Source organism: Nelusetta ayraudi, unplaced genomic scaffold (genome assembly GCF_046127955.1).
Source record: "Nelusetta ayraudi isolate G7.1 ecotype Tasmania unplaced genomic scaffold, CSIRO-AGI_Nayr_v1 ptg000019l, whole genome shotgun sequence".
NCBI classification, from domain to species: Eukaryota; Metazoa; Chordata; class Actinopteri; order Tetraodontiformes; family Monacanthidae; genus Nelusetta; species Nelusetta ayraudi.
In genome coordinates, this window is record NW_027466069.1 from 4,265,001 (window position 1) to 4,290,414 (window position 25,414).

At 47.2% G+C, this 25,414-nt stretch overlaps 3 protein-coding genes and 1 pseudogene across 5 annotated transcripts in view; 3 read left to right on the forward strand and 1 right to left on the reverse strand.

The window, feature by feature from the left end:
* mmp23ba (matrix metallopeptidase 23ba) overlaps nt 1–7,613 on the forward strand; it is a 9,654-nt gene extending 2,041 nt beyond the window's left edge. The window contains exons 2-8 of the mRNA XM_076026508.1: nt 1,604–1,743; nt 2,823–2,962; nt 3,516–3,683; nt 3,789–3,953; nt 4,799–4,909; nt 6,490–6,616; nt 7,269–7,613. Of these exons, the coding sequence (XP_075882623.1) occupies nt 1,604–1,743; nt 2,823–2,962; nt 3,516–3,683; nt 3,789–3,953; nt 4,799–4,909; nt 6,490–6,616; nt 7,269–7,443 (1,026 nt within the window). The 3' untranslated portion in view covers nt 7,444–7,613. The remainder of the gene's footprint in view (nt 1–1,603; nt 1,744–2,822; nt 2,963–3,515; nt 3,684–3,788; nt 3,954–4,798; nt 4,910–6,489; nt 6,617–7,268) is intronic.
* Nucleotides 7,614–9,064: 1,451 nt separating this feature from the next.
* cdk11b (cyclin dependent kinase 11B) lies at nt 9,065–19,055 on the reverse strand. 3 transcript variants are annotated; one of them, XM_076026510.1, is made up of 20 exons: nt 18,912–19,054; nt 18,095–18,225; nt 17,773–17,903; nt 17,525–17,652; nt 17,295–17,439; nt 16,820–16,956; nt 16,587–16,709; nt 16,368–16,466; nt 16,111–16,242; nt 15,935–16,009; nt 15,615–15,847; nt 15,448–15,538; nt 15,233–15,354; nt 15,028–15,133; nt 14,754–14,875; nt 14,383–14,490; nt 13,169–13,285; nt 11,915–12,063; nt 10,098–10,287; nt 9,065–9,603 (listed from the first exon to the last, which is right to left on the reverse strand). In XM_076026510.1, exons 2-20 carry the CDS (start codon nt 18,203–18,205, stop codon nt 9,511–9,513), a joined length of 2,412 nt encoding a protein of 803 aa, XP_075882625.1. In that variant the 5' UTR covers nt 18,206–18,225; nt 18,912–19,054; the 3' UTR covers nt 9,065–9,510. The 3 variants fall into 3 exon arrangements, with proteins under 3 accessions (XP_075882625.1, XP_075882624.1, XP_075882626.1); XM_076026509.1 differs by having other exon boundaries at nt 16,820–16,995; XM_076026511.1 differs by lacking the exons at nt 9,065–9,603; nt 10,098–10,287 and adding an exon at nt 10,425–11,223 and having other exon boundaries at nt 16,820–16,995; nt 18,912–19,055.
* Nucleotides 19,056–19,300: 245 nt separating this feature from the next.
* smim1 (small integral membrane protein 1) lies at nt 19,301–20,700 on the forward strand. Its single transcript, XM_076026038.1, has 3 exons — nt 19,301–19,675; nt 19,901–20,027; nt 20,428–20,700. Exons 2-3 carry the CDS (start codon nt 19,933–19,935, stop codon nt 20,549–20,551), a joined length of 219 nt encoding a protein of 72 aa, XP_075882153.1. The 5' UTR covers nt 19,301–19,675; nt 19,901–19,932; the 3' UTR covers nt 20,552–20,700.
* A 711-nt stretch (nt 20,701–21,411) lies between these two features.
* On the forward strand, nt 21,412–22,502 carry LOC142888040 (immunoglobulin-binding protein 1 pseudogene; annotated as a pseudogene).
* Nucleotides 22,503–25,414: the final 2,912 nt, after the last annotated feature.

The window sequence follows — 25,414 nt, forward strand, 5'->3', positions numbered from 1 at the left end:
GTAAATCACTAGGCAGAAGATTCTGGGACGGCTGCTTAAAATACAAGAAGAGAAACTGTTGGACAGAGCACCACAAGTGACGTGTTAACACAACGCGGGACATCGTTGCCAGAGAGCGCATCCAGTTTGCTGAAGACAGCTGGGTGGGGATGGACGGCCCGCCGGCTGGCCAGACTGCCCGCCAGCTGTGCTATTTCTGTACGGAAACGACGGAAGTCCTGGATCTATTTGTCTGAGCGGGCAAATCAGAAACAGGAACCAAAGGGCAGGGTGTATAGAATACAAAGTGACGGGTGTGGCTTTGATATTTGCTCGACATCCCCGCGGTGGAGCAGAGACTCTGTCACGGAACGTCCAAACAAAGACAGCAAAGTTTTTCTTTTGGGTTGGCCATATTTTTTATCGCGAGCTTGTTTGGACGAAGCCAAGGTTTGGAGAAGGTCCCACAATAAGAGAGTCTGTGGCCTATCAAACAGTACAAAAAAAGAGTGTATTTTCGACAAACTTTCACTGATCCACACTCCCACTGTGGCTGTGTGGATCACTGTTAACTTCAACTGGCTTTCCGAGCACTAGATATCGGGACAAACCCCCCCAGACAGTCTCTGATGGATGATGTGGCTGAGCCAAACCAATCCCCTCGCCTCTTCTTGGCCCCACACCACCGTCTGTCTGTGATATATTGACACCACACACATTTAGTGATGGGGTTGTTTTTGGGCCTGGCAACAAAATGCAAAAACCCAAAAATTTCCAGAGAAAAATTAAAACGAGATACGGTTTGCTAGTCGTCATTGACCGAATTTCACATTTTTCCAAGACGCAAATGTTATCTCCACGTCTGATAGCACAGTGTGTCTGTGTGTGTGTGTGTGTGTGTGTGTGTGTGTGTGTGCATACGCGCGCACCCTCAGCAGTTTTTTTTTTGTGTAAATTCCTCCTTACATCCTTTTCAAATTAATCAGTGAGGACAGGAAGCGCTCTCACTCTGCAGCCCTAAAAAGACTCCTTGAGTTAAAGTGACAGTCCAAAATGACTCGAGTGTTGCCTAGTGGATTTATATCCCAAAACCTTTTCCTGTAAAAAAAAATAATAAATAAATAAATAAATATTTTATAAACCTGTGCAATTACTGCTGCTGGACGCCGAGGCCAAGACCAACCTTAACTCATGTCATCAAAAATTTATGATTATATGTTATTTACGAGAACGCTGAGATTCATAGCACCCACAGGACCCTCCAAGCGTGTAAAATAACCAAAGCCAGGTGTGAGCGCTCTGGTGTTCCAGAGACATCAGACGCAAGCTATCTGTGGCGATAAAAAAAACAATCTATGGACGGAAATCTTACCACTGACCCCTTCGTTTTTCAAAAACTGTTTCAGTTGGTGCGAGACGACCGTAATTTGAAACATTTGCACGTGAGGTAGCACTTAAACGCAGCTGTTTACCGCCCAATAACGTCAACAAGAGCAGCTTTCGACTCGTTTCGGGAACCTAATCCATGCTGGCTGTGTTTACAGATGACCTGCTAGCTTGAGCGTTCAGCGCTCGCGTTCTCGCCCACGCGACGTGGCTCATCAGAGGTTTTTCTTTGCCCAAGGAAGAAGCTCACACCGCCGCCGTGTTGCTCATCGGGATCCACAAAGAGGCCCGCTCGCAAGTGCTGCACCTGTCCCGGAACAAGCGCTACACCCTCACCCCCGAGCAGCTGAAATGGGACAAGTTCAAGCTAACCTACAAGTATTCACCCATTCTTTCCTTTCTTGTCGCCTCAATGGCGAATCATAGGGAATAGAAATGAATCTGTAGACAAAACACTTGACTAAGGTAGACTGATTTCCTTTTTTTTTTTTTTTTTTGGTTTGGCAAGTGCAGTTTTTTTTTTTTTTTTTCAATCAGCCTGTCATTATGTGCTCATTGCACCCTGATGGATGGCCACAAATACCTTCAGTGCTAACGTCAGTCGAGAGGTCCGACAAAAGGCTCTGACTCTGATGGCCGAATGGAGCAGACCGCTCTGCTTACGTTTCAAGAAGGAAAACACATTAGCAGCCAGGGATTTAAAGCAACAGTCGATTGTATTCCTAGGTTGAAAAAAGCAGACGTTTCAGATTCATTTTCATGAAGTATTGGCCGGTCATGGGCACACAGGCACCTGTGTCATTCACACTGTGCACCCAGCTGGCCTGGTTCAGCACCGCGGAACTGTGGTTGTCTGCCCGGCATTACAGAACTTGCTCTTCTTTGCTCTCTTTGCCATGAACAACATATAGAGATTGAGCTAGCAAGCTGGCAAGCAACTTATAGCCAGACGAGAGGTGTTTATGTCTTTGAATGTGACCGTAAATTGAAGCATGCACTCACAACAGGGTGGCGGGGAAGGCAACCAAAATTTCATGACAGTGGAGCACCAGTCTGGCCAGGTGCGCAGTGTCACATTCACTGTTTTTATTTGGGCCCTGAGACGGAGCTACAGGCCCAATCCGAAGTTTTGGAAAACCCCAAAAAGCAAACAACTCGCCAAAATTGTCCACGGCAGATTGGAGTCGCTTCCTTGTTTACCGGCTCATTCGTAGTGACAGCGATCGACGACCACCACCCGATCCGCTCTGTGTTTAAAAGCAGCCGTATCGGCTTTCGGTGACCGCGAGCGCAACCGCACTTAAACTGTGCTTGTGGGAATTGCGGTCTCGGTCTGTACAGTAGCCATTGCGCTTTTTGGCAGGTTGTGCGTGAGGAATGTGTGTGCAGAGACCCGCGCGTTAACTAAGTCATTTGCTGTCGCTGCCCTCCTCTCCCCTCCTCCCCCCCCCGAGCAGGTTGCTCTCCTTCCCCACCAACTTGATTAATGCCAGCGACACGCGCCGAGGCATCGCCAAGGCCTTTGGCATGTGGAGCGACGTCTCGCCGTTCAGCTTCAGGGAGGTGCCAGCGGACCAAGAGGCAGACATTAAGATCGGTGGGTAACTTCTTCGTGTGGCTGAAACAATCCCAAACAGATGTTTCCTGGCTTCTGGGCCTCCAGCTTCTCTCCCTCTCTCTCTCCCTTCCTCTCTCTCCCTCTCTCGCTCTTTCTCCGTCTGCGCTGTCATCGCGGGGCTGCCTTGCCTTCAGCCTCCAAACGTATTAAATCACACACTGCCGCCACTATATTACCGAGCTTGTCTACCCCAAAAAGTTAGTCATTGAAAACTCTAAATGAAAAACTTCCATTCGTGTCTGCCCACGGTCTGGATCGAGCCCCTTTTTCCCGACTCTCTCTGGAGGGCGCTGGGGAGTTGTGAAGTAAGTCCTGGTGACAGCGGGAGAGACGGTGAAGTTCCTCGACGGTGGAGAGCAGAAGAGAAGAAGAAGAAGGGGAAAAAAACCTTGTCATCCTCGAAAGTTCATCATCACACCCCCCCTCCCCCGCTGAGCAGAGACCAGAGATAATGAAGCACGGGTTTCCCTCTTCAGGAATGATAGTCTGTGTTTGTGTGTGTGTGTGTGTGTGTGTGTGTGTGTCTTGGCAGGCTTCTACCCCGTCAACCACACGGACTGTCTGCAGTCCTACTTGCACCACTGTTTCGACGGCATCACCGGGGAATTGGCTCACGCCTTCTTCCCGCCAACTGGCGAGATCCACTTCGACGACCACGAGTACTGGATTCTGGGAAACATGCGCTTCAGCTGGAAGAAAGGCACGTGTCTTTTATCAAACGGGCTAATATTTGAGCGTGCACAAGGCGCTGGATGCGGACCGAGTCACGTCTGTCCGTCTGCGTGTCTGTCTGTCTGCTTGGCAGGGGTCTGGCTGACGGATCTCGTCCATGTGGCCACTCATGAGATCGGCCACGTCCTGGGACTGATGCACTCCCTGGCTCCCAAGGCCATCATGCACCTGAACGCAACCCTGACGGGGAGGAAGCTGATAACGCAGGACGAGGTGTGGGGCCTGCACCGTCTCTACGGTACGTCGGTACAAGTTTCCAACACACCCACAAGTGTTTTTTTTTTTCTTCCTCGTCTTCTTTTCTCCTTGTGTAAAGACCTGACGACATTTTAAACTGACACGAGAGACTGTGAAGAGAAGACCGTATTAAGTTGTTTGGCCTTGAATATACTTTAAATTCAATTTAACACGTCAACTGCATGATTGAAAGGAAGAATGCTGTCGAGAGCAAAAAAAAAAAAACATGCAAAAAACAAAACAAAACCAAAAACAGAGACTCTCCTTCCAACTCTGGAATTGCACCACAGGACCTGGCCCGATGGCCAAACAGATCCCCCGAGTGTCAAGAACAAAGTGCTTTGTTCGTAGTTTTCCAAATGAAAGACAGCTGACACAACATCTAACCAGCAAAAAAAAGAAAAAGAAAAAAAGAGTTTGGCCGTTTTTTTGCTCGCATGCACCTGGTTTGACTACAACACTGTTAAGCTTTGTGGACGCCGTCAGGGGGGAGAAAAGTGAGGTTGGTCCCTGGCGCCGACTTGCAGATCACCTGCACGTCACCGCAACGTGCCAAAAAAACTATGCATGAGTGAGTGAGTGAGTGAGTGAGTGAGCCCAAGCTGCTCTCTGTCCAATACGAGAGCATTCGAGTGATTGCTTAATCTCACACGTGACAAATGGACGGTGAAGAATCGGACTGAGAAAACAGTGTCCTGTCTGACATCGAGGGGCCAACAAGGCGTCAATGAACCCGGCGCACGGGACTCACTCGTCGCGAGTCATCGTTAAAGCGAGTCGTCAGCCCGGAATCTTCGCAGTCTTCATCCCCTTTTTCCTCTTTTCTCTCCTCACGCTCTCCCGCAGGATGTTTGGACCGACTATTTATCTGTCCGGCCTGGGCTCGCAAGGGCTATTGCGACAGCAAGCGCAATCTGATGAAGAAGCACTGCCCCTCCAGCTGCGATTTCTGCTACGGTGAGACGCAACAAAAGAGGGAAAAAAGACGAGGTGGGAGGGTGTGTGTGTGTGGGGGGGGGGTGGGGGGGGGGGTAGGGTTTGTTGCAACAGTTCCAGAGGGGAACGGAATAATAAAATATTAACGACGCGCGGTGAGATGTGTGAGCGACTGTCTGGGATCAGCGGAAGGCCAGCGGTCCGAAGCGTGCGTGGCTGGGCCAGTTTGGAAGAATCTGATTTCGACTCGTTGCCGGAGGAGTGTGTGTTTGCGTGCGTGTGCGTGTGTGTGTTATGATTTGGAGAATACCAGTGTTCCCAGGAGACTCGCAGTGTTTTGACCAAACAAAGTGAATTGTCTGCAGTCCCCACACCGAACCCGTATCGATAAACCCAAACATGTGATCGGGCTCAAACAGCGCCCACGCCTGGTCAGGGTTGGGATTGACTGCGCAAAAAAACAATTGAAAAAAAATGGATAAATAAACTTTTAAAAAAAGACGCTGGCGGCCGCGTCCTCGTTGCACAACAGGGAACGCTTCCTCGGAACCGTCGTTGGACTGTTGTGGCTTTCAGAGGGTTTTTTTTGTCCTCTTTTTCCTTTGTAAACGGTGGGAGCAGCGGCGAGGGGACGGCGCGGCGGGCCGAGAGGATACAGCCGTTGGCTCGCGGCTGATCCCTTCCTCATTGTTGATTGGGAGACAGACATCGTACGGCAGTGGAAAAATTCCTGAGCGGCTCCAAAACCGCTGGAATTTTCAGAGTGTGTGGATGGAGCTCAGCAGCAGCAGCAGCAGCAGCAGCAGCAGCGCACGAGGTCAGCTCGGATTTTTCGTCGATAATAACAGGAGCAGACGCCGAGGCGAGCGGCCTGGCGGAAACCAGAGAGGACGTTTGCTGATAAGACTGAAGCAGAGCAGGGTGTTGGACCGGACGTTGGGCGGTTAGATTCCTTTTGCGTTTTGTGTGGTTTGTTTTGGATCAAATAAGAGTTACAGCAAGTTTCGGGGCGGTGCAGCCAAAAGGTTGTGGGTTCGATTCCAAGCCCACTCCCTGTTCTTCCTCTGTGTCTGCGTGGCTTCCCTCCAGGTTCTCCGGCTTCCATCCACACGCTGCAAACACACGCACGTTAGGCTGCTTGTGCACGGGTGCGAGTGTGTGTGTGTGTGTGTGTGTTGGCCCCTGCAATAAGTTGGCGACTTGCCTCGGGTGTAACCACGCCCTCTGGCCTAACTTTAGATTCAAGAGTCAAGATAATTATCATTATGCAACAAGCACAACGACATTTTGAGGAGTCTTACAGTTTTCAAACAGAAAGTTTGCAGTGTGGATAAAGTGTGTCCTAGTAGTGCAAGGTTGGGAAAGGCTCCAGCGCTCCTGTGCCTGCAAGTGAAGGATAAGAAGTGATTTTTTTTTTTAATGGATGGATGGATGAATTACCAAAACGTACTTTTAAGTACATTTTTAAGTACGCTGCCACCTGTTGCCACCTGTTGCCGCCAAGGTGTCGATGCCAAGTATGAGTGATGAGTTATCGTACACATTTAGGGGTTAGGGTCGAGTTACTCACTTGGGCTCGTCTCCGCTCGTCCCTTCCCCAGAATTCCCTTTCCCCACCGTGGCCCCGACCCCGGCTCCACCGAGGACCAAACACAAGCTGGTGGTGGAGGGCAAGAAGCTCACCTTCCGCTGCGGGAAGAAGATAGCGTCCAAGAAAGGCAAAGTGTAGTGAGTATCGTCCCGCTGCTTCCGGTGGCTCCCGCGACGCCCGCTTCCTAATAAAGGTCCAGTGTGTAAAATTTGGCTTGTTTTTGTTTTCTGCCCTTAGAACGGTTCTCATATATATAAGAATATACATAGACTTGCTCAGGCCCCCAGACTCAATATGGCGGCCTATTCGGGTTCAGGTCACAGTCATCCTGTTCGCCATTTAGAGTTTCTTTTTGTGTTGCGATCCATGTAAAAAATGCTTTTTGGGGGCATGGGATTTTTTTTTTTTTACTGCAGTACCTCGTGCCGCCTCTGGAAAAACATCGGCAAGCCTCCATATTGCCAGTCCGATATCCATTTCCTTTAAAATATCCATGGTCTTGCTCATAGTTAGCCATCTTGCACCGGCACCATGGCATTGGTCGGACCTCCCATTAGTCCGAATAATTGCCCAACCTCCCGAATACCCCTAATCCTAAGCCTAACCCTAATGGGAGGTTGGACTAATGGGCCAGTTCCCTCTTGCGCCGCCATTTTTAAGGCAACCCAGTATTTAAGGAAGCCAGCCGGACAGCGCCCAATATACGAAATGCGCTCCAGGTTGGCTACCTTACATTTAAAAAATGTTTACAGCCTGGCCTTTAAACGTGCGCGCTGCACTGTCTTCCAGCTGGTACAAGGACGGCGAGCTGCTGGAGTACTCCCACCCAAACTACATCTCCCTCAAGAACGACCACATCACCATCGTGGCCAACGCCATCAACGAGGGCACGTACACCTGCATCGTGAAGAAGAAGGAGAAAGTTCTCACCAACTACTCGTGGAGGGTGCGCGTGCGCTTCTAGGAGGGCGGCCACACTGGCATGTGCGCACACTGAATAAGACACGATCTCACACACACACACACACACACTCATACAGAGACTTCAATCACCAGGGCACATATTAATGTTTGTGTTTTTTTTTTCAGATTATGTCTTTTGTGTATCTTCCATATTAAAACTGTTGACAATCATCAACGTGTCTCTACATGTGCGACTCATAAACCCTCCCTGATGAGTGAAAAATATCACCTGACAGACGCCACACCACATATCTTATTTTCCACATAAAAATGAATTTAAAAAAAATGTTTGTTTTGTTGTTTAAATTGGTCCTTCGAGAAAACGATGCAGTCTTCTCCGCATCCACCCGTGCACGCCTTGTTAAAGGCATAGTCGCTTCAAAACTGACCACTAGGCTATAAATCAATGGAAGCTGTAGCGCAGTGGAAACCGGTGGATACGAACTAACCTGCATAAAGGAGGCGACAGTGGCAACATTTGGCTAATAATGTGGTGTTAAAATTCAAAGACAGACAGACAGACAGACAGAACAGACCAGACCAGACCGACAGATAATAGATAAATAGATCTCCAGGAGAAATTTGCATTTACAGTACCTTGAGAAGGGAACTAGTGTAACGAAAGGCATGCAATGTTCTTAACTACAGTATAAAAAAATATATAGCGTAATATATACATATTATATAAATATATACGTCATACAGTTTTGCAATATAGATTGTTATGCACGTGAAAGAGATTGTGTTGTAAAAGACATTGCCAAGAAATGTGTGTTGAGTGTGAATCTACTTTTTCCTTGTGTATGACCACAATGAACTTCTAATCTACTGGTTTTGACCATGCAAAGGAAAAGGGTGAACTATCCCTTTAAAATGCATCAGCAACTGCCAAGGCAGCCACGTGCACTGTGGCCACCCAGAGATTGTTTAGCTGGAAGATTTTCAACTGTATATTTATTTCTGTGCCTAGCGGATGGTTTCGCTTTTAGTTTGAATTTAAAAGCCTGACACTGGCGTCCCAACAGGACTTATCTCCGGCGCGTTTCATCATTGGAATTTTTTTGTTTTGTTTTTTTCAAATTGGGCGACAAGCGCCAGAGTAAGCACCGCCGTCTACAGCCTTTGGAACTGTTTGGACGCTAAACCGCATATGGAACGCGTCAGACGTCTAGCTCAGGTTTACTAGCGTCGCAGCAGCAGAGCCAAGCGCTCTGCCTCTGGAGATGCAGCAGCGGCACGTCCAAGCTTTTCCAACACATCAGGTGTAATAACGTGCTGCTGAAGGACTCCTGTGAGGGGAGGAGCTGGCGATGGATAAAAGTGATGAATAGCCATTTCCATTTAGCACCGGCTGCTGGGGCAGCGCCGCAGACTGGGGTGTGTGTGTGTGTAGATATGCTGTTTATCGTTCTGCTTCCATTCCAGACTGGTTTAATTGTGCACTTGCAGAGCCATTAAAAACAAAGGCTGAGCGACGTCTGGGCCGCCTTCTCCACCCAGGAGAAGAAAGTGCCCAGGCAAAGTGAGGCAAACTTTGCTGACTTTTTTTTTTTCCACTGGCAGCGTTTTGTTTATAGGTTTGGACAGAAAATATATATATATATATAAACAGACAGACAAAATAATGGGTCGTCTTTTATTTCTATCAAAAACATTGTCCACCTGTCATCAAGTGTCCCTACCGCCCTCAGGACAGCCCTAACTGCTGCGGCTGGATGGAGGCGGCAGCATCATTATACAGTTAGACAGTAGCTTAAATCCGAGCCTCTCTTGAAGTATAAAAAGGGAAAAAATCAAATCAGACATGAGCGCTAAACTAACAGACGGGTAGCTTCTCCACCTCGACAGCTCAAAGAAACGCGTTTAAAAATTCTGACATGGCTTCACATTGTCAAGAGGAAGCGAAATATGTATACTCTGGAAAGTCAAGACTCCTTTTCAGGAGGCGATCTCGTCCATCCTGGTCAAGACACTGACCAGGTCAGAGCTTGTGACACTGTCCGGTTCGAAAAGAACCACTTGTCCCAGCGCTCTTCGCTCCCGCCGCGCTTCCAACAGCCGCCAGGGCTCAGAACTTCAGGCTGAATCCTGGGCCGACGGCCGACGCTCCGTGTTTGCTGGTGGTCAGGTGGAAGCCTGTGTCTTTGAGGTCATCGTCCCCCTGGAATAGTTCAGGGTGAAAAAAGGGGAAATAAATGGAACGAATAATAGCTGTCAAAGGCGAATGCAAAGGACTCTGGGAAAGCGAGGAGAGACGCTGACTGTAGTTTTCTCGTTACAGCAACACTTTGAAATTGATGATATATTTAAATCCCTAAAGAAAAGACAACATATAAAACTATATAAGCTTATGTGCTGTGTTGGCAGGGATGGTTTCCAACAGGTGTGTTGGAACAAACAAACCAAAAAAAAAAAACAGGCAAAACCCAACAGGTCTTGTTCAAAATAACCCTACTTCAACAGCCAACTGTTCAGAAAAAAAAAAAAAAAAACACCCTTGGGATTAAAAGGTGTTCGTCTTGGAGGAGCCGTGGAGGAGAGCAGCAGCCAGACACAAAGCAGAGGCCCGTAGGTCTGTGATCTATTTAACACAGGCGGCGTCGGGAGCGCCTGCTAGATGTATGTAATGGAGAAAGTGGAGCCTAATGTCCTTACCAGTTGACTGTATCCCAGACCTCCCTCGGGCGGCCGGGGGCTGGTACCCCTCTTCACCCTCTGCTGCTCGCTCTTGGCCGGCCAGGTGGGGAACATGGACGGCTCAATGGGCAGCGGCGTCTCGCGGAAATACTCGTGCTTCAGGCCCTCGTCGGACAGGATCCTCTTGCTGGGACAGTAGGTGAGGAATCTGGGAGGAGGAGGAGGGTAGCCAGTGTTAATGTAAGGAGCAAGTCTTTACAGTAAGCAGGAGGAAGAGGCAAACAGATTCTACCAGGACGGGGTTTCACAGTGAGCTCAGAACTGCACAGGAAGGAAGGAAGCGCACACACACACACACACACACACACACACACACACACACACACACACACACACACACACACACACACACACACACACACACACACACACACACACACACACACACACACACACACACACACACACACACACACACACACACGTCTGGTGTTTTGAACATCCATGGCTGTTTCCCCAGTTGGAAAACCAATCAGGACTTTGTAGGAGGGAATTACAAGAGAGGCGCCATCTTTCTGCGCCAGAGCCAAAAAAAAAAAGAAGGAAAAAAAAGAAAACACCTTTCGGATGACACAAGGTTAGCTGCTTCGCGTTCCTCTCGGCCTCTTTCGACTCCGCAGACCTGCTGTGTAAACTGACCTCCATCTAGAAGGAGCTCTGGCTGGAGGAGGAGGATGGGGGGTGCCCAGCGATGGGCTTGTGTTCTAACAGACTGTGACAGGATCAACACAGGATAATGGGAAGCTGCTCAAATTGTGATAATTGGCTGCGTCTCGACCGCCGCGGAACGACACACGCACGCACGCACGCACGCACGCACGCACGCACGCACGCACGCCGCCCGCCTGACAGCACTTGCAGACACGACTTTGCTCACTGCCGCCTGGAATTGAACCGCGCACTGTCGTTCTGAGAGGGGTGGCCTCACTGACACTGACACTGGAAGGGACAATGCCCCACTTGTACGCGAGTCACTTTTTTTTCAGTGCTGAAATTCCAAGAATGTGCTCTCCTCTGTCCTGCTCCTCCTCAGGAACCAGCGGCTCTGCTGGTTCTCATTACAGCCACAGAGCGCCGTTTGTACCTGGGAGACAAGACGATGGAAACTAAATAGGTAGCAGCAGCAGCAGCAGGAGCAGCTGTGACCCTGGAATCAGAACCTCCTTGAAGCCCCGCCCCCTCGGGGGTTAGACAGACACCGACCATCCTGAGCTGGACTCTTGGCGACACCGTCCATCTAAGGACTGAAATCCTCTGGAGCGTTTCTCTGACTTGACAGGTTTCAGCTGCGAGCCGTAACCTTCGGCAGCAGCTGATGGAGGCGCTTTAACTGCACCCTGCAGCTGGGAGGTAACTGAGCAGCCGGCCACGTCTCGGTGGGTGGGTGAGGACCGGAGGGGACGGCTGTTAAGTTCGTCTCCGTCCTCTGAAGCAGTTAAACACCGGACGTGTGTCTTCTGAAACGGCTTGGCCGTCTGCCCCCGACATCCACTCGCGAATATCATGTGCACACTACACCTCAGCACGCTTTCCACCGCGGCCCGGACAGATCTTTATTTCTCACCCGCGGACTGCGGCGGAGCAGAGTTATCCAAACAACTCTATTGATTTCCACAGGACTCTGACGTAACAACCCTGCCGTTGCACATTCTGGAAGAAATGCCGTGACGCGACTCCACGCAAACGCAAGAGCGTCCGGCTGCCGCGCTGACAGGCCGAGAGCGGGGGGGATCAAGGTGCGGTGAGGCGAGGCGCTGCCTTTTTAAGGATCTTACTTGTTCATGAGGTCAAAGCCTTGGTCGGAGAGCAGCGCTCCAAAGCGCTTTCGCAGGTTGTTGTAGGGATACTCTGTGAAAGTCATCTTCTTCACGGCAGGCAGCTCGTTGTAGCCGGGCCAGATCTTCTCGCTGGGCGAGCCCAGGTCCTGCAAGACGACGGGACAGTTTAGCGTGAGTGCGTACAGAGGAGATCAGGTGGTACCACTTTGGCCGGCCGCAGACAAAGACCAGTCTAAAGTCTCGGAATACACTCGGGGCGCGTAACACAGCTGCCGCGTGTTCCACAGGCGAACCAGCTGCGGGCGCCGTGGTGCTGTTTGGTGGCAGGGTCACGCCGGGGCAGCGGGGTGAAGATCTTCACAGATTCCGGGCTCCTTTCCAGGGCACAGCTTTAAAAAGTCTAGACTTTGGCTTGTAGCTTGTACTTTTGACCCGCACCGGAGGTTTTTTTTTTCTTGCTTTATAATAACGGCTTCGTATTACGCTTTACTTGTTTACGATTCTTTGCCCGTCCACTGTGTAGCGGAGCTCGCTCAACGGGACCAGGCAGACTCTCCGATATCCTGCCCGGGCCTCGTGAAAGTCACACTAGTGTCACCATCTGTCACAAGACTGATCCACACGTGTGGATTGGAAACGAGCCCCCTCTGTGATGTCACAAAGTGCAATAATACTGCTGCAGAGTTAGTGGAAACGCCTCCAGTGGCAGCCAGTCTGAGACCTCCTCGTTTCTGTGGAAGCCTGGTTTAAATAGTTAATTAGGACAGAAAATATCTCTGCGGTAGGGATGTAAACAACTAATCGATTAGCGATTGTCGATTAAGAAATTAATCGATTAATTAAATTAGTCGCAATAAATGTAATTTTTTTTACACTGGAGTTTTTTTTTTTGTTAAATGGCCTGACGTATACCTGTATACCTAGAACAAGTTGCTTTGAAACAACTTAAAAAAAAAGTTAGTAAGAGTTAATAACGTCTTCCTTACACAAGTTTCAATGTGAAATTTAGGCAATCAGGAAAAATCGCAGCTCATCAATTAATCGTTAATCAATCAATAAGGTCAATCAACTAACGATTAATTAATGAATTAATCGATAATTTGCATCCCTACTCTGTGGTCGCTTCCTTGATTTCGTAACATCATCCGCGACAAGCGCCACCGCGTGCCGCAGCCGCAGAAACACCGGGATTGGCACGACCTCTGCGAGATCCTGCGCGGCGACTACTCGCATAAATGGCAGCTGAAGTACCTTGAAAATCTTGTTGATCTGGTCGATTTCAGATTTTCCAGGGAAGAGAGGTTTCTGGGTGAGAAGTTCGCCAAATATGCAGCCCACCGACCACATGTCCACCGCTGTGGAGTACTCCTGCAGAGAGGAGAACAAACACCGTGTCAGTGTGCAGAAACGTGCACCCCGCGGTCCATCTGGCGGCCGCCGGCGCTCGGGCCGTCTCGTGCGTGAAACTGGATGTGCCACTGGATGTCTGCCGTCTGGCTCTGTAAATCACAGACTGTCGAAGAGGAGAAAGAAAAAAGAAAAGAGGGGGAAAAAAAATCCTTCCTGCGGTTTTTAGGTACATTATAAACAGAATCCTGCGCAGATCTTCTTTTGGAAATATGTCATTGGGCAAACCAGTAAAGATGAAGTAACCGTCCCTCTAGGAAGTAAATCCGCTAAAGGGGAAAAACGGCAACGTTTTATGTGGATATTCAATCGGGCAACTGAGGCGATAAATTACTCTGTCCGAGCTGTGCTGACCAAAAACGAGGCAGGAGCAGCGTGTTTTCACAACCCCCTACTGCAAGCTTTCTATTACTCATATCTGCCTCAACTATATAGGCTGCACAGCCGCTGTAGCAGCAGAGCTCGACCTAAACGCTTTTCAATGAGCCAACCAAGCCTGAAAACACAGTCCAAATATTCACAGAGTGGCTGGTCTTTCAGTATTTTGGAGCTTGAGCAAAATGCCAGACGTGAGCGAAGGGCCAGAGTGTAGCTGCATTAAACTAGAAGAAGAAAAAAAAAACATATCTTCTGATCTTTTCGTTTTGACATATTCGTCTAGAAATAAGTTGGAAACACGTGGGTGGACATGATGATAGATGTGAAAAGATTCTGGTTGATGCAAACGCAGACGTTTTTTTTCCTGTGAGGTTTAGCTTTTCATCTTCAAAGGTGGATCACAGCAACTCATTTGTCTCCTGATTGGAAAATGCGCCCTGACACAAAATAATAAATAATTTATTACATAAGCTGTTTTATTTTTGTGGATCGATCTGTTTTTATTTTGGTTGTTGTTACCTAAGTGTGTTGAATGAAGGAATTAATAAATAACGCACTGCTGCTGTAACAATTCAATTTCCTGTGAAGGATTAATAAAGTATCATCTATCTAAAGTTATACTGCACAGGTAATATTCACCTGGCGGATGTGCGTGAACCACAGAGGCAAACAGCTCTTACCTTTGCCCCGAGCAGCAGCTCCGGCGATCTGTACCACAGCGTCACCACTATGGGTGTGTAGGGCTTCAGAGGGGAGCCGTACTCGCGGGCCAATCCAAAGTCTCCGATCTGCGGCGTGAGACACAGCAGTCTTCGTGAACAACAGCAAATCGCAATCCTTTAATGTTTCTGACTCAAATTAGTCTACATTTTCATGTTTTTGTTTTTATTTGTTAGTATTTAACATTGAAAAACTATTTTAAAAAGTTAGGTATTAAATCTATTGTGAAGCAAAAAATGTTTTTCTCACTGATATTATCAGTTTTTGCTGCCCTCATATAAAAATATGAATCCATGCTGATAACGACACTGAGGGTTCTTGGTTGGCTGACCTTCAGGATGCCCTTGTGGCTCAGCAGCAGGTTGGACGTCTTCAGATCACGATGGAGAATCCAGTTGTCGTGGAGATGTCGGACCCCTCGGAGCAGCTGAATCATCAGAGTCTTCACTTCACCTGCGGAATGAAAAGCTGCTGTGAGCTAACAGGATAAACTACTGACACGCACCACCCAACGCAAGCCTCACACATTCTTAAAACAAAATCTTGTTCAGCCTTTATTCAGAGTTCCACAAAGACGGATGAAAGCGCGACGGATGTTTTACTACCTGGCAGGAAAGGTTGCTTCATGGTTTCCATCAGGCTCTTCAGGTCGTGTTCCACATAGTTCATGACGATGTAGATCTTGTCCATGTTGCTTCCCACAACTATTTCCTAATTCAGAGGGACAACAAAATGTTTCATTTAAAATCCTGAAAGAACATCATTAATTAATCAAGTTATTTTGTTTCTGTGTTTTTAAGCTCCTCTCACCCTCACTGTGACAATGTTTGGGTGCTGAGCCTTCAGGATGGTGTTGATCTCTCTCAGAGAGGTAATGGGGAAGCCTTCCTTCTCCTTCTCCATCTTCAGCCTTTTCAGCGCTACAATTTCATCTGAACACGGGGAGATGACGTGTTGACCTCTGAGCGCACACTTCAGACACGCAAGCTAAAACAAAGGGTGGCACTGCTTGACTTTCTGCATACCTGTCTTTTTGTCCTTGGCCCTGTACACCACACCGTAGGTTCCCTCCTCGATGCGGTTCAAGCACTGGAACTCCTCAACGCTGCGGCAACCCTGAGCGGGAAAAAAAGGCATCCTGAGCACGACTACGCCCCCCTGCACCGGGTGAACCTCTGAACCCGGGTCTCACCTGTAACGCGGGGAGATATTTGGGCAGCTCCTTCTTCAGCTCCACCGGTGAGATGGGGGGCGAGTCGGGGATGTAGTTCTCTTCAGCTGCCGGGGAGTGGGTCTGGGTGGGAGGCGTGGCGTCCTCCTCCCCAGCTTCGTCCTCTTCCTCTTCGTCTTCCTCCTCGTCGTCCTCCTCGTCGTCCATGTCCTCGCCGCTCTCCTCGGTGTCGTGGTCAAAACGTGACTCGGGCACTGCAAGACAGTAATGGGCATGACTGTGTTGTACTGTGACAGAACAAGAGAGCCAAGACGGCCTGATTGTCTTTCAATCTTTCTCACCTGCAGGTATGTGATTTCCATTTTCCCTCTCCTCTTCGTAGTCATCTTCTGAATGCTCCTCCTCGCTAACATCTTCTGTAGCAAAGGAAACGGCCGCATTTGATCCGTCGTGAGAAACATGACACGGCGACTTTTGTCACAACCTCTGATTCTGTGTGAGTTTTTTTTTTTTTTACCTGCACTTTGTCCTGATCTTCCTGAGCCAGAAACCGACTCCTCCTCGCCTTCCTCCTCTTCGCCTTCACTCTGGCTGCTGGATCCATCCTCTTCCTCATCCTCCTCTTCATCTTCGGAGCCAGATCCTGAAGCTGGACACCGCCAAAAATATCTTTCAGAATTTCTCACTTTTTTTTTTCCATGAGCAACTGAACAGTGTTAAGACTAAACTTGATGTTGGACTATTTGCTAAAATTCTCCTTAAAAAAACAGTTACCGATAGAAGATTCTGCCGTGCTGGTCTTCCTCTCACTGTCGCTTATGTCCTGGAGGTCTGCAAGCAGGTCTTTGTCCTCTGGCTTCTCCTCCTTCACAGCTGCAAAGAAGATGAAGATAAGACAACATTTGAGACACTAATCTGCTACACAGCGGAAAAACCAAACTGTGTAAACTTGAAAAAGAAGAATGAGGGAGAAAAAAAACAACATAAACGTACTTGCACTTTTCCGTGCCTCATTGTAGGATCTGTCCCTTGACATGTGGGCGGGGCTTCGGCTGCGATGACTTTGTTTGGCTTTGTCACCATATTCATCTGGTAGCATTCGATGGTGAGACGGCACTGAGAACAACAAATCACTGTTAATACTTGATTTGATTTACTTGAGCTGAGCTTAATTACAGCGGAAATATTCTGTCTGTCAATATCTGCAAACGGACGCTTTCACTGACCATCCCGACGAGAGTCTCGCTCTTTGCGCCGCTCCTCGGCCCTTCTCTCGCGCTCTTTGAATTCCCGTTGCTCTTTCTGCTGCTCACGCAGCTTTCGATCGCGCTCACGCTGGCGCTCGAGTTGTTCCAGCCGGTCCCTGTGGTCCAAAAGAAACCCAGGAGAATCCAACTGAGTTCTGTCCGGACAACCAAAAGGCCAAACTTGTCATTTTTTGGGTAGCAAGTACATTCATACATATACAGCAATCAGATCTATTGCTATGTCTGCAATGTTTACATTTAACTAAAACAGGGAAATTACTCAAAATATTACATTTGACTGACTTTTATTTGGGACAAAGGTTAAAGAATTCAGCGAATCCACTAAAAACTAGGCGTACACGTTCAAAGGCTAAAAAATTCAACTTCTAAGAAATACGATTACATGTTAATGACTGCATAGAAATCCAAAACATTTTGCAGAGTCAGCGCTCACCTTTCTCTGCGTGAATGAGCCCTCGCCTGCTCCCGTCGCTTCTGCCTCTCCCAGTCCCTCCTGGCTTTGTCTTCTTCCCACTGCCGCTTCCTGCGGTCACTTTCTCGCTCCTTTTCTTTGTCTTTGGGTCGGACACGTTTTCCTGCTGTTGGAAGGGATGTCTTTTAGTGAAAACAGATAAAAAATCCAAGTCAAGCCAACTGCACATGGTGCGTAAATAGAGGCCATACCTCCTTCAGCAGAGTGACTGCGATGGCGTCTCTTGTCTTTTCTCTTTTCTTCCTTTCTGTGGTGAGATTTGTCTTTCCTTGCTATTTGCTGTGGAGGCTTGATTGCGAGCGATTCATCTTCCTCTCCTCTGCATTAACATAAATAAACATGAGTCTCCACATCACGGAGCAGCATCTAGTTCTTAAAACTGTACTTTCAAGGTAGCCAGTACCAAGTGACTTGAAGGGATTTAGTGGACTACACAAACCTGTCCTCAGTAGAGTCCTCTCGTGTGTACGGGGAATTACGAATTGTTATTTCCATTCTTTGCTCCCTAAGTTCTCCTTCCTCCGGAGTATCTCGTTTGGCTTCCCGATCATCCGCCTGTGAAACAGGTCCCTGTGTAAAATGTGTAGCATAAAGAAGCCAAGAATAAAACTTTCGTCTGTAGGACACCATTTCAAACTTGTTTTTTTTTTTAAAAAAATGAAAGATTTATCTTAAATGGTAACACACAGCTGGATAAATAATTGTTTTCAGAAAGCATCTGACTGAATTTGTTCTTCCGCATTACATACCAAACGTTTTACCTTCTTCTGACGCTTGGCGACAGTTCTCTCCTCTAATTCCCGTCGGCGTTTCTTCTCTAGTAGTATTTCATCAAGGGTTTTTACTTTCCAGGTGTCTTTTTCGTCCCCCATCAGCGTCCACTCTCCACCGCCTGCACATGACACAGTTATCATTGACTTAGTGTATCACAAACGTGTCTACACATAGCAAAATTAACAATTATACAAAAAGTAAATGGTCTTTCGGTGCCGAGTGGGCGACTGGAATTTGTTCTTGGACGAGGACGTCACACAGAGTTCAAGGGTTGTTCGGGTCTTAAGTGATTTAGGGAGTCGCAGGTATTTGACTTAGTGTAAAACACCTTAGGGGCGGCAAAAAGATCTTTAATTTAAACGGAAACTTAAGATACTGAGGATTTAAGAACAGGCCTTACATAATGTCAAGCATACTGTGACTTAGCATACAAACAATGGTTTAGTGAAGCGTCAAATTATTGCAACGCTTCTTGTAGTCAGAAGTTCCTAAAATAAAAAGAACTCAATTGTGATTTCACAGGACACACCAGTTTGTCACTGCGAATCATTTCGGATTCATTACATTGCATGAGATGCTAGCACGAGTATTAGCATTAGCTACCATTAGCTAGTGGAAAACAACCTCTGGCGAATGTTGCAAAGCACTTTCCGCAGCGAGGTATTTTATTTAGGATTGTATATTACGCACAGTCTGATTAGGTATGCTCCTGACCACATAATATAGTTTTTTAGATGAAGTTTAAAGCTCTGGTGCAATATTTTTTGCTTTGGCAATCGGCAGGGGAAAAAAGCTAACACAAACCTGGACACAGCGCAGCGGTACTTGTGCAAACCGGAAGCTGTAAACGCCGTTTACTTCCTGTGTGAAACAACTACTTCCCTTCTGACAATGTTGTGGCGCTTAAAAAAAAATAAAAAAGAATTGTACTGTTTATAAATTGTAGACTTTAATTAATTTAGTAGTATTCCTCACAGTGCCTTGAAAATGTATTCATACTTCTTACTCTTCTTACTGTCAAATTGCAACCATAAACCTAAAATGTATTTATAGGGATTTTTATGTGGTACACCAATACAATGAAGGAGGAAAGACAACCACTATAAAGATAACAGCCAGAGCTACAGTGGATTTGTTCAGATTAAAGCATGTTCATGTGTTAAGAGGCTTTGTCGTTGAAAATCTTATCAATACCTGAAGAGTTGTGTTTTGGCACAATTTGTTCCACTGGACTTCAAAACAAACAAACAAATATTATCCCAAATCTCTGTCAGGATCCCATAAAATAATAATAATAATAATACACTTTTTTGCCTTGCAAATTACTGCATGGGATTGAACTTAATGATTGACAATAAACATGTTCTACACTCAGGTAACAAGAAAAAAAAAAGGAAAAAAAAAGAAAACATGCCGTACTCACTCCTGATTTATGACAGGATGGCCTTTTTAAGGTGAACTATGACCAGAGGTGCAATTCATAGTTCATATCTCAGTTGAACCTTTAAAAGGACTAGAAGCAGTGCTTTCTTGGCAGATTCTTGGCTGGCTCAGTCTCTCAACAACAGGTGAGCATGAGAGATCCTTTTGATCTCCAAATTACTCTCACTCTGAAATGCAATTACATTATTAAGTCGCTGCCTTTGTTGTTCTTGATTTGCGCCAAACTTTTGTTTGTTTTTTTTTGGAAAATGTGTAAAAAAAAAGGGGGGGGGGGAATATTTACGGCAAACTGATTGTGTGTTAAAAGAAAAAAAGTGTTGTGACCACCATGTTCTGATATAATCAACCAGATTGTCCTCGAGGAAGAGCAAGTTCCCTCCATATGGAGTCCAATAACGCTGCCAGTGTGCACTATGATCGGTGGAATGAGGAAAACATCAATGTGAATGTTGAGGCAAATCAGACTACGAACCAAAGGTTTGTATGCAATTTTCAGTATAGTATAATATAGTACAGTATAGCAGTAGTACTCGGGAGAAAACATAGTTATAATCATCCATATATAGATATATTGAAATGTAATGTAAGTTACATCATTCATATGGGTAAATAGGACTGAAAGTCAATGGTGATACCACTCTTTGCGATCAAAATTGTGCCTATTAAACATGCCATTGAACTTCATTAGTTTACTGAGCATGCTACAAATGCATATGCAGGTACCATTTCAGCCACTGAAACAGGCAAGTGCATTGACAGTACGTTGACATAAAAGTGGAGCATTGTTACAGTGGAGACTAAGCCATAAATGAGTTCAAGAGTGATCAAGAAGCAACTGCAAGACTCAAATTTTCCCTCTCACTCTTACCATCCACAGGCTTTACAACAGACTGTGCGTCGGCCCCACCGGGGTTGTGGTGAAGGCAGTTGGGGCTTTAGCTGCACTCGTGGTTGTTTACATGATTGGATATGTGACAGGGTACTACGTCCACAGATGCTGATTGTTAAAAGCCTGGCCGACCCACAAAAAGTGATTCTGGAAACACCACAAAATGTAATTATTTTGTGAATAAAAAAAATGTGAAAAAAAGTTATGCTGTCACTGATTTTTTATTGTATGAGTCTCAGAAATAAATTTCATAATGTCTCAGAAAAACATGTTGCAACAACTAAGTTTATTCCTTTATACCGGTATATACTATCTATACTACTTTTTTTAATGCGACCTACCGTGATAAAGAAGAAAGCAGCCTCCAAACATAAACCGACGGAATAGAATTCTACGTTAAAGATTAAAGGACGCATCTACCACCCTCAAACCATGTGTTAAAATAATAACCTTAAATATCTGTCCATTTATTGCAATAATTCACGCCAACAAGCTGCATACAGGAATACAAAGCAAGCTGACACGAGGCCCATTTTCTGGTTCAAATGTTAATGCCTGAAAGGCAATCAAGCTACCCAGCCTGGCTTTTACTGCCACCTAGAGAAAATTTTGTTTTTCGACTGAGATCCTTCGACAGTTTTGGTTTCTCCCTCAGCACTTTTCAGCTCCGTATGGAGCACAACACGAGCAGCAGGAGGGATTCAGGATTAATTGCAAGGATTTTATACACACAGATAATAAATGACTGGTGTAATCTTAAAGACAAAAAACAGACTGCCAACATTTGTTCACATTAAAGGGCTTGGAATCTAAAATTTAATGAGTCCAAAATGGATCAATATTAGAAAAAAAAAAAAAAATATTGCAGGAGGTTCAAGAATATGATGACCTTCATCTAGCTTTAAGTCTGAACAGTGACCCACGCTGGAAAAAAAAAACATCCAAAACAAAAACGCAAATACGGGCAATTGGACATCATGGCAGAATGTCAAGAGAACGAGGATGCAAATTTTTTATTAAATGCAGACTCGGAGCCTTTAAACTTATCAGACTTGCTGGACAGCGGATGGAAGATATTGGAGGAGATCAACGTCACGAACGAACCCCTGGGGTCTAAAGACATCCAGGGCAGAATTCAACTCGCCCTGCGTATGCTGGAAGAGGCGTCTCGGTCGGTAGCTCGGCTCGACCTGTTTAGCCGCGGCGAGGAACTAGAGGAGGTCGCCACGACAGACTTGAAATACTTGCTGCTGCCTGCTCTGTTGGGAGCGCTGACCTTAAAGCAGACCCGCATGGATAATCGGCTGGAAATCTTAGAGGCTGCGCAGGCCTACTTCATGGATTTCCTGATGAGGTGCAAAGACTACAACATGTGGCCCTTTGAGCTGCCAAAGTTGATGAATGAAAGCCAATTGAGTCCTGAAAAAGCATCGCAGAACGGGTTCTCCACTTGTGTGCGTGCCCACTGCTCGTCGGACCTGGTTTCCATGGCAGCGCAGAGACAGGCCAAGATTGAGCGCTATCGTACCAGGAATCAGCTTGAATCCAGACTGTCAGATATTCAGAGAGCTGTGCACAGCGGACGGGCAGATGAGGAGGTCGTCAGAGATTTCTACCTTCTGAGCTTCAAAAGATGGATAGCTGTGTGTCTGTAGGAAACAGAAAGTATTGCCCTGGAAATGGAGATGCTCAGAATGATGAACGGTGCATTTCAGGCTTGTGCCAGGCCGCTGGCACAACCTGCACGGCCTCCAGTGGAATCCTTCACCCTGACCAGGGCCGAGGTGGCCAAGGCGCAGGTGTTTGGGACTGGTTACTCCTGCCTGCCCACCATGACCATTTGCGACTGGTATGAGCAACACAGCAAAGAGGAGCACTCACATGACCTCGGCATAACGTTGAATGCACCAGTGGATATGGGCTCTGATTTAATGCAGCGGCAAGAAGTAATCAAAACTGATGATGAAGATGATGATGATGCGTCTCAGCTGAGAGCCAGGAGCTGGGACGACTGGAAAGACATGCATCCGAAAGGTTATGGAAACCGCCAAAACATGGGCTAACGGTGTCCAAAAACCACAAGATCAAACATCTAGAAAATCACTGGTTATATTCTAAGACTAGAGAAGCTCTAAAGGCCAGTCAGACAAGGAAAACAAAATACAAAGAGAAAAGTCTGGTCAAAGCTCTGTGAAGTGAAGACACGGCTGTACCCAAGTGACTTGCAAACTCCCAGAAAATGCAACCCTACATGCAAGTTGCATATTTGACAGGATGTATGAGGTATTTATATCATGCTATAAAAGGGAATATTTTCAGGGTTACAAAGTGACAAAGAAGAGCCGCCAGAGAGAAAACGTTGGCATGCATATCAGCTGAGGTTCGATGAGTTCATTTCCGTTTGTGCCAAGATCAGCTGTACAACATCCGGAGTAAACAACTGTCACAGCAGTCATTTAAGACACTCTTATCTGAGAATGACCGCATGTGAGAACGCATACATCCTGTTGCAATAAAACAACTTTTGAGGATCTTATCAGTTGATGCAAAGTCCAGTCCACGATAAGCTTGCAGACTTGCAAACATTTGCGCACACATTGAGACCTATTAAACTGAGACATTGGCGCATGTCTCACATTTAAGTGATACGGCAAACACCTTGTCACGTCATCAGTGTTTGGGCTCGGGTTTTCGTGAACAGGGATATACTCAATATATTCGCTATCATCTTCGTCTGCCGCTTATCCGGGGTCGGGTCGCAGGGGCAGCAGCCTCAGCAGAGATGCCCAGACCTCCCTGGCCCCGGTCACCTCCTCCAGCTCATCCGGTGGGACCCCAAGGCGTTCCCAGGCCAGCCGGGAGACATAGTCCCTCCGCCGTGTCCTGGGTCTTCCCCGAGGCCTCCTCCCAGTGGGACATGCCCGGAACACCTGCCCAGGGAGGCGTCCAGGAGGCATCCAGAACAGATGCCCGAGCCACCTCAGCTGGCCCCTCTCGATGCGGAGGAGCAGCGGCTCTACTCCGAGCTCCTGCCGGGTGGCTGAGCTTCTCACTCTATCCCTCAGCCCAGCCACCCTGCGGAGGAAACTCATTTCGGCCACTTGTATTCTCAATCTTGTTCTTTCGGTCACTACCCAAAGCTAGTGACCATAGGTGAGGGTGGAAACGTAGATCGACCGGTAAATCGAGAGCCTCGCCTTTCGGCTTAGCTCCTTCTTCACCACGACGGACCGGTCCAGCGACCGCATCACTGCAGCCATGCACCAATCCGCCTGTCGATCTCACGCTCCATCCTCCCCTCACTCGTGAACAAGACCCCGAGATACTTGAACTCCTCCACCTGAGGCAGGATCTCCCCACCGACCTGGAGAGGACAAACCACCTTTTTCCGGTCGAGAACCATGGCCTCGGACTTGGAGGTGCTGATTCTCATCCCAGCCGCTTCACACTCGTCTGCAAACCGCCCCAGTGCACATTGGAGGTCCTGGCTCGATGAAGCCAACATGACCACATCATCCACAAAAAGCAGAGACGCAATAATGTGGTTCCCGAACCAGACTCCCTCCGGCCTCTGACTGCGCCTAGAAATTCTGTCCATGAAAATGATGAACAGAACCGGTGACAAAGGGCAACCCTGCCAGAGTCCAACACGCACTGGGAACAAGTCTGACTTACTGCCGGCAATGCGAACCAGAGTCCTGCTCCGATCATACAGGGACCGCACGGCCCTTAACAGAGGGCCCCGGACCCCATACTCCTGGAGCACCCCCCACAAGATGCGTCGAGGGACACGGTCGAACGCCTTCTCCAGATCCACAAAGCACATGTAGACTGGTTGGGCGAACTCCCATGAACCCTCGAGCACCCGGCGGAGAGTATGGAGCTGGTCCAGTGTTCCACGACCTGGACGGAACCTGCACTGTTCCTCCTGAATCCGAGGTTCAACTATCGGCCGTATCCTCCTCTATTCGCTAACAACACTGGAAAGCTCGTTCAGTGACAGACTTCTTCACCCGCGGTGTCTCACGGAGAGATCCCGCAGGTCCTTTCTTCCTGCAGTGGTCAGACTCTATAATCAACACCAATAACCTCACCAAACCGGACGAAGTGCAATAACCCCTCCATCTATTTATAACGTGCAATAATTACTTCAGCTGTGCATATTTTTCACTGTTTTTCTCTGTATAGGCTCTTGTTTATTTACTTTTTTACTTTATACTGTTTTGCACTATTTTAGGTTATTTTTATATGCTCTGTTCACTTTATTCTTGTTTGCCCTATCTTCTTGGCTGCTGTAACACCTAAATTTCCCCGTCGTGGGACGAATAAAGGTTTATCTTATCTTATCTTATTATTTATCATAATAGGTAATCAAGACAGTATACCTCAACAATTACAATCAGCTTTCCAGTCCTTTTCCTGGTCACTTCCGAGTCAACTCTGACATGCAAAATCATCAGAAGACAAATCCACGTCTTTGTCAGCTTAATTGCCAGTGATGAAGAGGAGCAGCATCTTGTGGTGAAACCGAGGGGATCAGCACTAAAGATACCACCAAGGTCAAGGTGCTGGTGAAGGAAGCGAGCTCTGTGGTGAACCATGCGAGCGAGTGAGGACAGCCACAGACTTTAGATCACCCCATCAGATAACAAAGCACTTTGGCTAATCTTTGCACAGGCTCTGCACACTTGACGCTGCGTTTGCTCATCTGCATACAGACCCTTCACCTCTGCACTCTCAACTGGCACATTGCACCTGGTTTTACTATTCATGCCTGTGACATTTTACCCTTTGTATGGTACTTCACTGTGAACTTGCCCTATGAATTGACTTTTTTGTTGTCTTAATGCATTTTTCTTTTGTTTCACTGGGTTTTTTTGTTTTGTTTTTTTATTGACTGTCTTTAAACTTTTTGTGTTTGCTTCTTAAGACACCTGAATATCCCAACGTGGACAAGTGAGTCTGTGCTACTTCT

Bases quoted from the DNA above. Each gene is read 5' to 3' on its own strand.
- cdk11b (XM_076026509.1), bottom strand. From the start codon at position 18,205: ATGGGGGACGAAAAAGACACCTGGAAAGTAAAAACCCTTGATGAAATA. The intron at 16,467-16,586 runs GTACGTTTATGT...TCTTCTTTGCAG, and splicing joins TGAGGCACGGAAAAGTGCAA to CTGTGAAGGAGGAGAAGCCA. The intron at 13,286-14,382 runs GTAAGAGCTGTT...TCCTCTCTGCAG, and splicing joins AGCTGCTGCTCGGGGCAAAG to GAGTACTCCACAGCGGTGGA.
- smim1 (XM_076026038.1), top strand. From the start codon at position 19,933: ATGGAGTCCAATAACGCTGCCAGTGTGCACTATGATCGGTGGAATGAG. The intron at 20,028-20,427 runs GTTTGTATGCAA...TACCATCCACAG, and splicing joins AATCAGACTACGAACCAAAG to GCTTTACAACAGACTGTGCG.